Raw genomic sequence first — 12322 nt, 5'->3', positions numbered from 1 at the left:
ATTTGTGTTTTTCCAAAGAATTATTTTATGTGCCCATCTCTAGTTTGTGTCCTGTTGTTTCAGCTTGGCTCCATCTGACCTCATTTTGTCTGTAAAAGCATCTGGGCTTCCAATGAGTGATGTGGGCTGATGTTAATTCATCAGGATGTCCAGTTAATTAGCTCTGCCCAAACAGGACCTTGGAAAATTTGCTGGAAGAGGGCATGAGGCTAATTTTTAGGTAGCAGCTGTTTCACACTGAGCTTGTGCTGCAGGATCATGCATGCAGAAGTTTTCACAATGCTTTTTTATAGCATGTAGCTTGAGCATTTCTTTCCCTTACTGGAAAGGGAGAAGTATAGAGTAAACGTGCCGAGAAATTGATTGAATTGCAGCAGGGACTAGCTCGATTTGTGGCACTGCCTGGCAGAACTGGCAGTTTTGGTGGCAGGCTGTGGCAGTTCCGCCACAGCCTGCCACCGGAACTGTCACAGCCTGCCGCAGGGTGGCAGGGGATTCCGCGAGGATGCCAGAAGGTGCTAGACCGGCCGTAAAAGCTTGCCAACGCTGTTTTTGTGGAAGCTGATGCTGATTATCGGCAAACAGGAAGTCATTGTTGTTATAGCCTGTTACCTTTAAATAATGATTTCATTATTGATTATTATTTAATAAACAGCTTTAGACCCATAACATAAGGTGATTGTATTTACTTGACATGGAAAATAAATAGCACTATGTGTATGTGTGACGTGTTGAAAGGATGACGAAGATTTATTGCACAAACAGCCGGTTTATTATAGAGCACGAGCGGCTATTCTGAATTTTCACTCAGAGAAAATTATAAATAAATGCTTAAAAACACGCTGGATGTCCCAGGCCATAAGGCTGCCATGAGGGTGCCACAGCCCGCCACCGGAACTACCAGTTCTGCCTGCCACTGCCACAAATTGAGCTCGGCCCAGCTGCAATTCAATCAATTTCTCGGCACGTTTGCAATGTAATGCACTGCCGACGTGCACAGTGCCCTCTACCGAACAAGATGGGTAGCTCGGTCAGCAGGGAGCTGAGGAAGAGCGGCTGCTCACATCACTCTGCTGCGCCCGCAGCTCGTTATACTTTTTCGTTTTCGAGTTCTGGGCAGTACTTTGCGAGCAGACCACGAAAACGAGAAAGCAATGTCTGCTTTGTTTTCTTTTTGATTATGGCATAAAATGTGCAGTCATGAAGAAGAAAATGCAAATGCAAATAGGATGATTGATTACTAATTTTATTTATGGGTCAAATAATGCAGCCGCATTCTTAAAATGAAAAAGCATTCCTGAAAATGCTTTTTCATTGAAATATGGTAACGATTTGCTTCCGTAGAAAGCTGTTCATGTACCACAATACCGGGAAGCTCAAAATCTTCTACAAAAAACCACAGTGGAAAGTTGGAACAGACCACCATACTTGTCTTTTTATGTCTAAAGCAAAACTTACTATCTGTATTCCAGTGTTCACAGATTGTATTCATTCATGAGGAGAAAAAAAATTTCCCATTCTTCAAAAATTCTCTGGAAACCCACAGCAACGTACTTTCCAACCATTATTATTCTGCATGTGTCCACATGAGAGAGAGGTTCGTGGCAGACATTAAGGTCATGATGAGGAAAGTCTGAAACCGTCCAGGCTTTGCCCGAAACCGGAGGGCAAAAAACTGGAGTTTTCTGCTGCTGCCTGTTTGGTGGGAGGTGGTTTGTTTTAAAAAACAAAAAATAGCCCAGAAAAAAAGGCGAGAGCCTCTGAATGTTTGGTTTATGGTTTCATACATCTGGCAGCTTCAGTGTAGAGCAGGAAAGAAACATGGAATTTCTTTTCAATGTTATTATTACAGATCCATGTAGTAATCTGCCTGTTTGATTTAAAAGACTTGTACTTAATCTGTCCAAAGGGGACAGAAACGTGGAATCTAAACATGCGAAAGGAGATTGCAATTTATTTTGTTGTGCATATGTTCTTAGGATTTACAATGCAGGACAACATGCCTGATTAATGAGAACCTCTGAGGTAATTACAATGGTACAACACAAGGGGAATAGGGTGAATGAGCTATTCTGAGCTGAAAGCATAAACAGAAAGCAAGGGAGGGAGACCAGAGAGGAGCCGAGGGTTTTAACCTGTGCGGAACCATTCAGAACGCTGCTGATGAATTGGACCAGTTGCTCCATGCTCTCAATCGGCTCGCTGGGTAGGAAGTACTGCTCGTTGGATGTGTTGAGGATGATAACAGAGGGCACTGTCACTTCCCTGAGAAAAAAACCAAAAGAACAAGGCATTTAATCTTCTTAACCTCTGCTCCACAGGGTGCCGTTATCAACGTGAATGGTTAGATGGGAACATAATGCAGTTATCTTATAGAACAAATTGAAATACAGATAATACAGAGGTGTGATAAACAAATCCTTTGTACTGAGAGCAACCCAAGTTTTCCCACAGGGTTTCTTTCAAAGAGAAAACATCCAACAACAAAAGCAATCCTGTTGTTTCTTCTGTATTTAAAGCAAAAAGTGGGAAACTCAGGGGCTGTATCTGTTAGTCACAGCTAAAAACATAAGGAAATGTGAAACCTTGTTTTATAAACACACTGCTACTGTAGTTCATCTTTTTTTAAATAAATATAAAAAGACCTGGAATAAAACAGCTATGAAAGGTTTTTATATCATATCCTGATATGTTAATCCGTAGAACTGAAAGAGGGTTTACTCTCTAACATGAAACACACATTTCATGTTAAATCAGCATTTCTCAAGATTCAGTTTTTAAGAGTTCTCAGTTCATTTGGCGATTTGTGAAGTTAAAAACAGCACCACTATGAATTTACTGCAGATATTTCATTGCAGCATTTATCTAAATTGTATTTCCTTAAAACAAAATCTCGGGGGAGTATTCCCGCTTGTTATCCCTTAGAGTGCATATCCAGTTTTCAAATTCATGTGACTACCAAGCAACTAGGACCAAGATTAAATATCTTAAGTTAGTTTCTTTTTTTGTTTCATTTAATCAATATAGTTTAGAATAGAAAGAAAAATAATACTATGCTTCAACAAGTCAAATTAACATTATCATGTTTCTAGTGACAATAAGGGGGCTTGGTGTTAGGTTTCTACAGTGAGGTAGCTAACTAGTTCTAACCTGCACTTTTACAGAACCACTTTGGTCCTGGCTCCTACACCAGCCCTGGTCTAGCACTGGAACGCGATTGATTTAAAAAACCCTTCCAGTAAATCACAGGGCATCCACAAGGGAAGCCCCTCTGCCTATCCTGAGACCCCGTGGTCCACTCATCTTTAGTTTAGCTGAGGACTAAACAGTAACCTTCACTTTACACCCCTGAGCTGCCTAATCTCCACAAATCGGCAGAGGCATTATAAATCCTTGTGAGATAAGGAATAAGGTCATAAAGCAACTAATCCCTTTACCACACATCTTGTGGAGCACCAAAGCCCAGGTTAGATAAGGTATGCTGGTGCTTAGATGCACACACACACACACACACACACACACACACACACAAACAGTCCATCACTGTGCTGCCACCTCACATCCCTGCGGTGGTAATCAACCCAACAACAAATTGCACGCATGCTCACACATATCCATCAATGTCCCAATCCACCACCCAGCTGAGATCCAGAGCGCAAACACACATGCCCATGTGGTGGAGTCATGAACACTTCACTACTCTGTCCAACTGAGAGCTGCAACCACACAAACACACAGACATAATGAATGCATATTTTCACTGAACATACACCCTACTCCAACAGATGGCCTTCATTTAAACTAAACATGGATTAGCCTTTATGCCTCTAAGTGGGACTACAGGGGGTTCGCAGTGATGATGAAGGGACATGCCTAGTAACAGAAGTCACTCCTTTTCCAAAATGGCTGCTTCATACTACGGCAGCCCTTAAAAGTCTACTATTGTAAGTCATTTCTCAACTTTTTCCGCATTTATCCTCAACAATTCATCTGGAAAATCTATTAGAAGCAAATAAACTGAATGACAGAGATGTTCTGAAAAAAATAGTTTTGGACTCTTGCTAGGTGCTACTAAGATTGTAATTTTCCTCTCATGTAATCCTTCTACTGTTGATTTGGATACATTGGATTCATTATAATGAATTCTGTTTCTTCCCCTTCATAAATTGATTATCTTGTTCATAGTGTTACTTCATCATTGCGTGGTGCATTAGACAATGCAGTCCCCTTGAAAAAGAAGGTAATTATTCATAGGAAGCTAGCTCCTTGGTTTAATTCAGAGCTGCATACTTTAAAACACAATGTTAGAAAATTGGAGAGAAAATGGCACTCTACACACCTAGAGGATTCCTACTTAATCTGGAAAAATAGCCTACTGTTGTATAAAAAGACACTTCACCAAGCTAGAACAGCTTATTTCTCATCATTAATAGAAGAGAACAAGAATAATCCTAGGTTTCTCTTTAGTACAGTTGCTAAACTTACACAGAGTCATAGCTCTGTTGAGCCATCCATTCCCTTAGCTCTTAGCAGTCATGACTTTATGGGATTATTCTTAAATAAAATTGATTGTATTAAAAAGAAAATATTTGACATACTCCTGAAGATGATTACTTCATCCTCAGCAAGTGAGACAACATTGGAAATAACTGCAGAACCTGAGTTGTGTTTGGACTGTTTTGATCCTGTGAAGCTTCCTGAGTTATCAGAAATATTAGCTTCATCTAAACCTTCAACTTGTATGTTAGACCCAATCCCAACCAAATTATTTAAGGAAGTGTTCCCTCTGATTACCAGCCCCATTTTAGATATGATTAATTTATCCTTAGTAAATGGATCAGAACCACAAGCTTTTAAATGTAGCTGTAATTAAACCTTTACTTAAGAAACCTTCGCTTGATCGAGATGACTTGAAAAATTACAGACCTATATCCAATCTTCCATTCTTATCTAAAATTCTTGAGAAAATAGTTGCTAATCAAATGTGTGAGCATTTATACAGCAATGACCTGTTTGAAGAGTTTCAGTCAGGTTTCAGAGCTCATCATAGCACTGAAACAGCTCTGCTGAAAGTCACTAATGATATTCGTATGGCCTCAGATAATGGACTTGTGTCTGTTCTGGTTCTGTTAGATCTCAGTGCTGCATTTGATACAGTCAATCACAATATTCTCTTAAAAAGGCTGGAATATGCTGTAGGGATCAGGGGAACAGCGCTAGGCTGGTTTAAATCTTATTTGTCTGACAGATTCCAGTTTGTTCATGTAAATGATAAATCATCTTTAAACTCCAGGGTTAATTGTGGAGTACCACAGGGTTCAGTACTTGGGCCACTTCTCTTTACTATATACATGCTTCCAATAGGTCAAATTATCAGGCAACATAGAATAAATTTTCACTGTTACGCTGATGATACTCAGCTTTACTTATCCATAAATCCTGATGAACCCAACCAGTTAGATAGACTACAAGCATGTCTTGAAGATATAAAAACTTGGATTACTTTAAATTATTTGCTTCTAAATTCAGACAAGACAGAAGTTGTCGTCTTTCGACCGGAGTCTTTAAAAAAGAAACTGCTTAGTCAATCACTTAACCTGGATGGCATTAAATTGACCTCCGGTAATAAAGTAAAAAACCTTGGTGTTATTTTTGACCAGGACATGTAATTTAAATCCCATATTAAACAAGTTTCTAGGATTTCCTTCTTTCATCTCTGGAACATTGCCAAAATTAGAAATATCCTATCCAGGAGTGACGCTGAAAAACTAGTCCATGCATTTGTTACGTCAAGGCTGGACTATTGTAATTCTTTACCATCAGGATGTCCACAAAATGCAGTTAAAAGCCTTCAGCTGATTCAAAATGCTGCAGCAAGAGTTCTGATGAAAATTAAAAAGAGAGATCATATTTCCCCTACTTTAGCTTCCCTTCATTGGCTCCCTGTTAAATCCAGAATAGAATTTAAAATTCTCCTCCTCACATATAAAGCCCTTAATGATTTAGCTCCATCATACATCAGAGATCTGATTGTTCCATACGTTCCTAACAGAGCACTTCGTTGTCAGACTGCAGGTTTACTGGTGGTTCCTAGAATCTCTAGAAGTAGAATGGGAGGCAGATCCTTTAGTTATCAGGCTCCTCTCCTGTGGAACCAGCTTCCAGTTTTAGTAAGTGAGGCAGACACCCTGTCTACTTTTAAGGCTAGGCTTAAAACTCCTTTTTGATAAAGCTTATAGTTAGAGTGGCTTAGTTTATCAGGGAGGGAGGAAGGTTCCCTCCCTGTTAGTTGGAGTAAGGGGGAGTCAGGTTTAGCCTAAAGCGGCTCAGTTATGGTTGAGGTGCAAACACACCCTCCATTTCTGCTACCTGTATGACCCTTTCTCTTTTCCAATGGTTATAATCAGTCTGACAGAGGGAGGTATCCCAATCCTTGTGGTTTTTAGTATAACAATGACCATCAGTGGGACCCTTTGTGGGGTTCCTTGAGACGACATTGTTGTAAATAAGCGCCGTTTAACTAAATAATCTGAACTGAAACTATCTGTGTAGTTATGCTGCTATAGGCTTAGGCTGCTGGAGTACATAATGACCACTTTCACCCTCTTCGCTACATTCTCACACTACTCTCCAATTTTTCATTATTTGCTGTTATTTCAGCTTTTAACTTTGTTCTCTCTTTTCTCTTTCTAGAAGCTACACCTGGCCTTTATCCAATTTGAATAAAAAGCTAACTCCGACTGCACTGTTCAATGGTTAGTATTAATTGGAATGTATGAACCTGACTGTTGTGAAGTGCTTTGAGACAACATGTGTTGTGAATTGGCGCTATACAGGTCCTTCTCAAAATATTAGCATATTGTGATAAAGTTCATTATTTTCCATAATGTAATGATGAAAATTTAACATTCATATATTTTAGATTCATTGCACACTAACTGAAATATTTCAGGTCTTTTATTGTCTTAATACGGATGATTTTGGCATACAGCTCATGAAAACCCAAAATTCCTATCTCACAAAATTAGCATATCATTAAAAGGGTCTCTAAACGAGCTATGAACCTAATCATCTGAATCAACGAGTTAACTCTAAACACCTGCAAAAGATTCCTGAGGCCTTTAAAACTCCCAGCCTGGTTCATCACTCAAAACCCCAATCATGGGTAAGACTGCCGACCTGACTGCTGTCCAGAAGGCCACTATTGACACCCTCAAGCAAGAGGGTAAGACACAGAAAGACATTTCTGAACGAATAGGCTGTTCCCAGAGTGCTGTATCAAGGCACCTCAGTGGGAAGTCTGTGGGAAGGAAAAAGTGTGGCAGAAAACGCTGCACAACGAGAAGAGGTGACCGGACCCTGAGGAAGATTGTGGAGAAGGGCCGATTCCAGACCTTGGGGGACCTGCGGAAGCAGTGGACTGAGTCTGGAGTAGAAACATCCAGAGCCACCGTGCACAGGCGTGTGCAGGAAATGGGCTACAGGTGCCGCATTCCCCAGGTCAAGCCACTTTTGAACCAGAAACAGCGGCAGAAGCGCCTGACCTGGGCTACAGAGAAGCAGCACTGGACTGTTGCTCAGTGGTCCAAAGTACTTTTTTCGGATGAAAGCAAATTCTGCATGTCATTCGGAAATTAAGGTGCCAGAGTCTGGAGGAAGACTGGGGAGAAGGAAATGCCAAAATGCCAGAAGTCCAGTGATGGTCTGGGGTGCCGTGTCAGCTGCTGGTGTTGGTCCACGGTGTTTTATCAAGGGCAGGGTCAATGCAGCTAGCTATCAGGAGATTTTGGAGCACTTCATGCTTCCATCTGCTGAAAAGCTTTATGGGGATGAAGATTTCATTTTTCAGCACGACCTGGCACCTGCTCACAGTGCCAAAACCACTGGCAAATGGTTTACTGACCATGGTATCACTGTGCTCAATTGGGCTGCCAACTCTCCTGACCTGAACCCCATAGAGAATCTGTGGGATATTGTGAAGAGAACGTTGAGAGACTCAAGACCCAACACTCTGGATGAGCTAAAGGCCGCTATCGAAGCATACTGGGCCTCCATAAGACCTCGGCAGTGCCACAGGCTGATTGCCTCCATGCCACGCCGCATTGAAGCAGTCATTTCTGCCAAAGGATTCCCGACCAAGTATTGAGTGCATAACTGTACATGATTATTTGAAGGTTGACGTTTTTTATATTAAAAACACTTTTCTTTTATTGGTCGGATGAAATATGCTAATTTTGTGAGATAGGAATTTTGGGTTTTCATGAGCTGTATGCCACAATCATCTGTATTAAGACAATAAAAGACCTGAAATATTTCAGTTAGTGTGCAATGAATCTAAAATATATGAATGTTAAATTTTCATCATGACATTATGGAAAATAATGAACTTTATCACAATATGCTAATATTTTGAGAAGGACCTGTATATATAAAACTGAATTGAATTATAATGCTGAAAAATAAAATCCCACGTCCACTTTAGCTTTTTTAGAGGACAACTGAAACTTTACGGGCAAAACTGATTGGTGTTTGAAAAAGATTCAGAATTTCATCCACCTCGACAAAAAAAATAGGCTCTATCTGAAGAAAAGTAACCCCAGAGCATCAATGTTGCTTTTCTGCCAAACACACAAGGTTTTGGGACATTTTAGTCACATCTGAATCTTTTCTTTGGAGGAAAAGGTTCCTGCCTTGCAACCTCTTCTCCGAGGCTTAAACATATGGAGAAAACACGAGATTGCTTGGGGCACAAGAAGTTGGAAATTCCTGCATCTCTTCAGTGTTACTGTCAGTATTTTGACCAGTTTCTAATATTTTGGGAGATAAGTCCAGTTTTTTTAATTTCACTGCTGTCCTATAATTTCTTCAGTTATGGCAGGTTGTCCTCCCTGTGCCGTGGTATATAAAATTATGCTGTGGAACTTTTTACATCCCTCTCCTGACTGATACTTTTTTTTAAAGTAAGAACATCTGATCTTTGTAGCCTTTGTGCAAACTCCGGCTTTAGCTAAAAGATACAAACATGGAAAGATCAGTAAAACCCCAGGTCATGCAGATTCAATATAACTAATGGTAGGCATGAGCTCAAGAAGACAATGCTGGAACTAAAACAGAGGCTGCTTCAATAAGCTAGTGGAAATGTGTGCATTTATACAAACAAGTTTTTGCATGTTTTTTATTTTATTTATTCATTATATTTATATTATACATATTCAACTGTGAATATGCTTGCAGAAACAGGCGTGCTTTGAGATCTGACCTCTCTTCCTGTTTGGTGACCACCACTTCCACTTTGCGTGTGAATTTTACAAAATTGGAGATGTACAAGTAACAAGGTTGTTGATGAAACCAGCCCAAACCTAACAGCAGCAATAAATAATCACATTCAAGCAGAAGTTCTTCTTTTATACTGGCTGGTTTTAAGTTTTTGCACCCACTCCAATGATTCAAATCTCTGATAAAAAGTCCAACTACCACATAGAAGCTCTCATGTCTTTACTTTTTATTTTACTTTACTTTTTCAATCTAAGGTGTTAGCAATAATCCTATATTAAAACAAACCCAAAGATGCCCTCGAGACTTCAAGTGGTGCTTGTTGTATATATGTGTGTATCCGTGGGTGTTTATGTGCCCCTAATGAAAGCTGGGGTCGCCTTTAGTGAGAGACAGACTGCTGCCAGACAGTGATCACAGCAATGACAGAAAGAGAGATAAAAAGCCGTCAGATTTATTTCCATGATCCTCCTAAGGGAAAGGATTGGTGGACAGGCCAGGATTTCATTCCTCAAAAGAGGGGAATTAATCCTGCGCTGCAGCAGCCATATTCCATGTCATGAAACCCTGTATTGTGCATGCTGCATGTTCCCATTCAAAACTAGAAACACTAATCATCCCTTTTATCCCTAAATATACTTACTTCCTGTTTAATTTTAGGAGTGCCGGGACTGTGTCGGTTGGATTTGGGCACATTTTGAATCTACAGTCTACAATGTTCGCTGAATCGCTGACTTAATTACACAGGACTTAGGAGAGCACGGCTGCTATAATCTCTCTCCTACAAACAATAACATGCTCAAATTAAAATAACATCCTGCAGCGGACCCATTACGCATGCAAGCTCTTACACTAAATTAAACAGACACACATAACAAGGCACTAGAAGTTACTTGACACAAAACAGACAAGCGATCGCTGCAGCCCTGCTGGTCTGTAACACTTGTAGGGCTGAGTCTAATTAAAAAGTGTGGCATGTCAGATGGAGGGTCTCTCAGATCATGACACCCTAACAGACGGACCCAGATTGGGTAAAAAGCTGCTATTCATTACTACCGCTGCTGTGTGGCAAAAATATGAAATGTAAGACCACCATAGATTTAATCTACTGATACAGTGCCTGGTATTACAACCACACACTTCAATGTAGTTTATGTGGATGTTATACAATAGTGCATATTTTTGAGTAGGAGAAAGAAGTGTGGGGTCTATTTGTATTCAGGCCTCTTTACTCTGACATTCCTAAAAACTGACAGGCTATGCGAGGAGAACGTCATCACCTTTCACAGCAATTATAGCTGCGTGTCTTTGGGGAAATGTCTCTACCAGATGGCACTTTTAACTTCTAACAGCAGGCTTCTTATTTTCCATAAAGGCCAGATTTGCGGATCGCACAACTAATAATTGTCCTGTTGACATATTATTCCACCTAAGATGTTGATGTCTGCAGCTCCTCCAGAGTCACCATAAGCAATTTGGCTGCTTCTCTCATTAATCCTCTCCTTACCCAGCCAGTCCGGTCAAACGTTTTAGCTACACTTTCTCACTTAATGGGTGTCTTTATTTTCACGACTATTTACATTGTAAATTCTCACCAACGGAAACAAAACTGTGACTGAACACACATGGAATTATGCAGTAAACAAGAAGTGTGTAATCACTCTAAACATTTTTATATTTTAGATTCTTCAAAATAGCCACCCTTTGCTTTGATTACTGTTTTGCTCTTTTGGTATTCTCTCCATGAGCTTCATGAGGTGGTCACCTGAAATAGTTTTCCAAAGAGTCCTGAAAGGGCGGCTACTTTAAGGAATCTAAAATAAAAAATAAAAACATAATAAAGTTCTACATAATTCCATATGTGTTCATTCACATTTTTGATGCCTTCAGTGAGAATCTCAGTAAAATGTAAATAGTCATAAACAGAAAGAAAACCATTAAAAAAGAAAGGCTAAAACGTTTGACCGACAATAAGTATATATATGTGTATGTTTGGAGCTGGGTCTCAGCAAAATTTCATTATGGTGACATAATGACAATAAAGAATCTCGAATCTTGAATAAAATTATAAAAGATATTATGCAATACTGTGTTTTTAAGGTTGTTTTGTTTCGTTTCTGTTTTATCATCATTACTCATTACTTATGTATTTTTTTATTACTTTTTTCTTAATTGTTGTGCAATAAGGACATAGAACTTGTCATTTTGTTGTATATGACATATAATGAAAAGAAGAGCTACTACTAGTGTTCTCTCACAAACCTCTGAGGCCTTCACAGAACAGCTGTATTTATACTGAGATTAAATTTGTTGCACTGAATTTTATTTAGGGATACCATAGTGAAGGGGGCTAAATGCAAATGCACATCACAAAAAAAAAAAACCAGGTGTAATTTGGAAGCTTTTGCTTCAATTCCTTAAATAGATCTTCCCACTACATGGGCCTGTCACATGCATATCTACAGCACCGTGTGCATCTTTTATGTTTTTTTGAGCACCAGGGACGGATGACAGATGGTTCAAGATGCCTAAAAAGCTGTGGTAGCAAAAACGACAGCATTTCTGTGCAATTGACTTATCCTCAACAGAGAGCATTCTTAATGGCAAAGACCGGCATTCCAAGCCGCTGCAGACGTAGGAAAGTGGCTGACAGAAGGTAACATGAGGCTGAAAGAGAGGACGGTGACAGGAAAAAGAGAGAAGGAAGATGGAAGTGCGACACTCACCCCATGATGAGGCTGTTAATGTAGTCGTTTCCATCCATGTGGCCAAACTGGAAGTCTCTGGAGATGCAAGAACAATCAGAGGCATGAAAAAAAAAAATTGTTATGAGCAAAAAATAAATAAATAAATAAAAGGGGGTAAAATGAACTCTATCTCCTGTCTCTGTGGGCTGTATATTATTAGCACAAACCAGGACAGTATTTTCAATGCACAATATCACACAAATAGAAAACTTCGTTAAAAGTACCATCATGTTCCCGCTGCTGAAAACATAAGAACGCTTTGGCACTATGGGAGGGAAGAAAAAAAAGAAAACATCCCCAAA

At 39.7% G+C, this 12322-nt stretch overlaps 1 protein-coding gene across 1 annotated transcript in view; it reads right to left on the bottom strand.

The window, feature by feature from the left end:
- tmx3b (thioredoxin related transmembrane protein 3b) overlaps positions 1-12322 on the bottom strand; it is a 71069-nt gene that overhangs the window by 12950 nt on the left and 45797 nt on the right. Inside the window, exons 13-14 of the mRNA XM_047349943.1 lie at positions 12000-12056; positions 2136-2265 (exon numbers count right to left, since the gene is read on the bottom strand). Coding sequence (XP_047205899.1) covers positions 2136-2265; positions 12000-12056 — 187 coding nt within the window. The remainder of the gene's footprint in view (positions 1-2135; positions 2266-11999; positions 12057-12322) is intronic.

The sequence above is a fragment of the Girardinichthys multiradiatus genome, chromosome 21 (genome assembly GCF_021462225.1).
Source record: "Girardinichthys multiradiatus isolate DD_20200921_A chromosome 21, DD_fGirMul_XY1, whole genome shotgun sequence".
In the NCBI taxonomy this organism is placed as follows: domain Eukaryota; kingdom Metazoa; phylum Chordata; class Actinopteri; order Cyprinodontiformes; family Goodeidae; genus Girardinichthys; species Girardinichthys multiradiatus.
The sequence above is the reverse complement of the archived record's forward strand: the minus strand, read 5'-3'. Positions and strand labels throughout refer to the sequence as shown.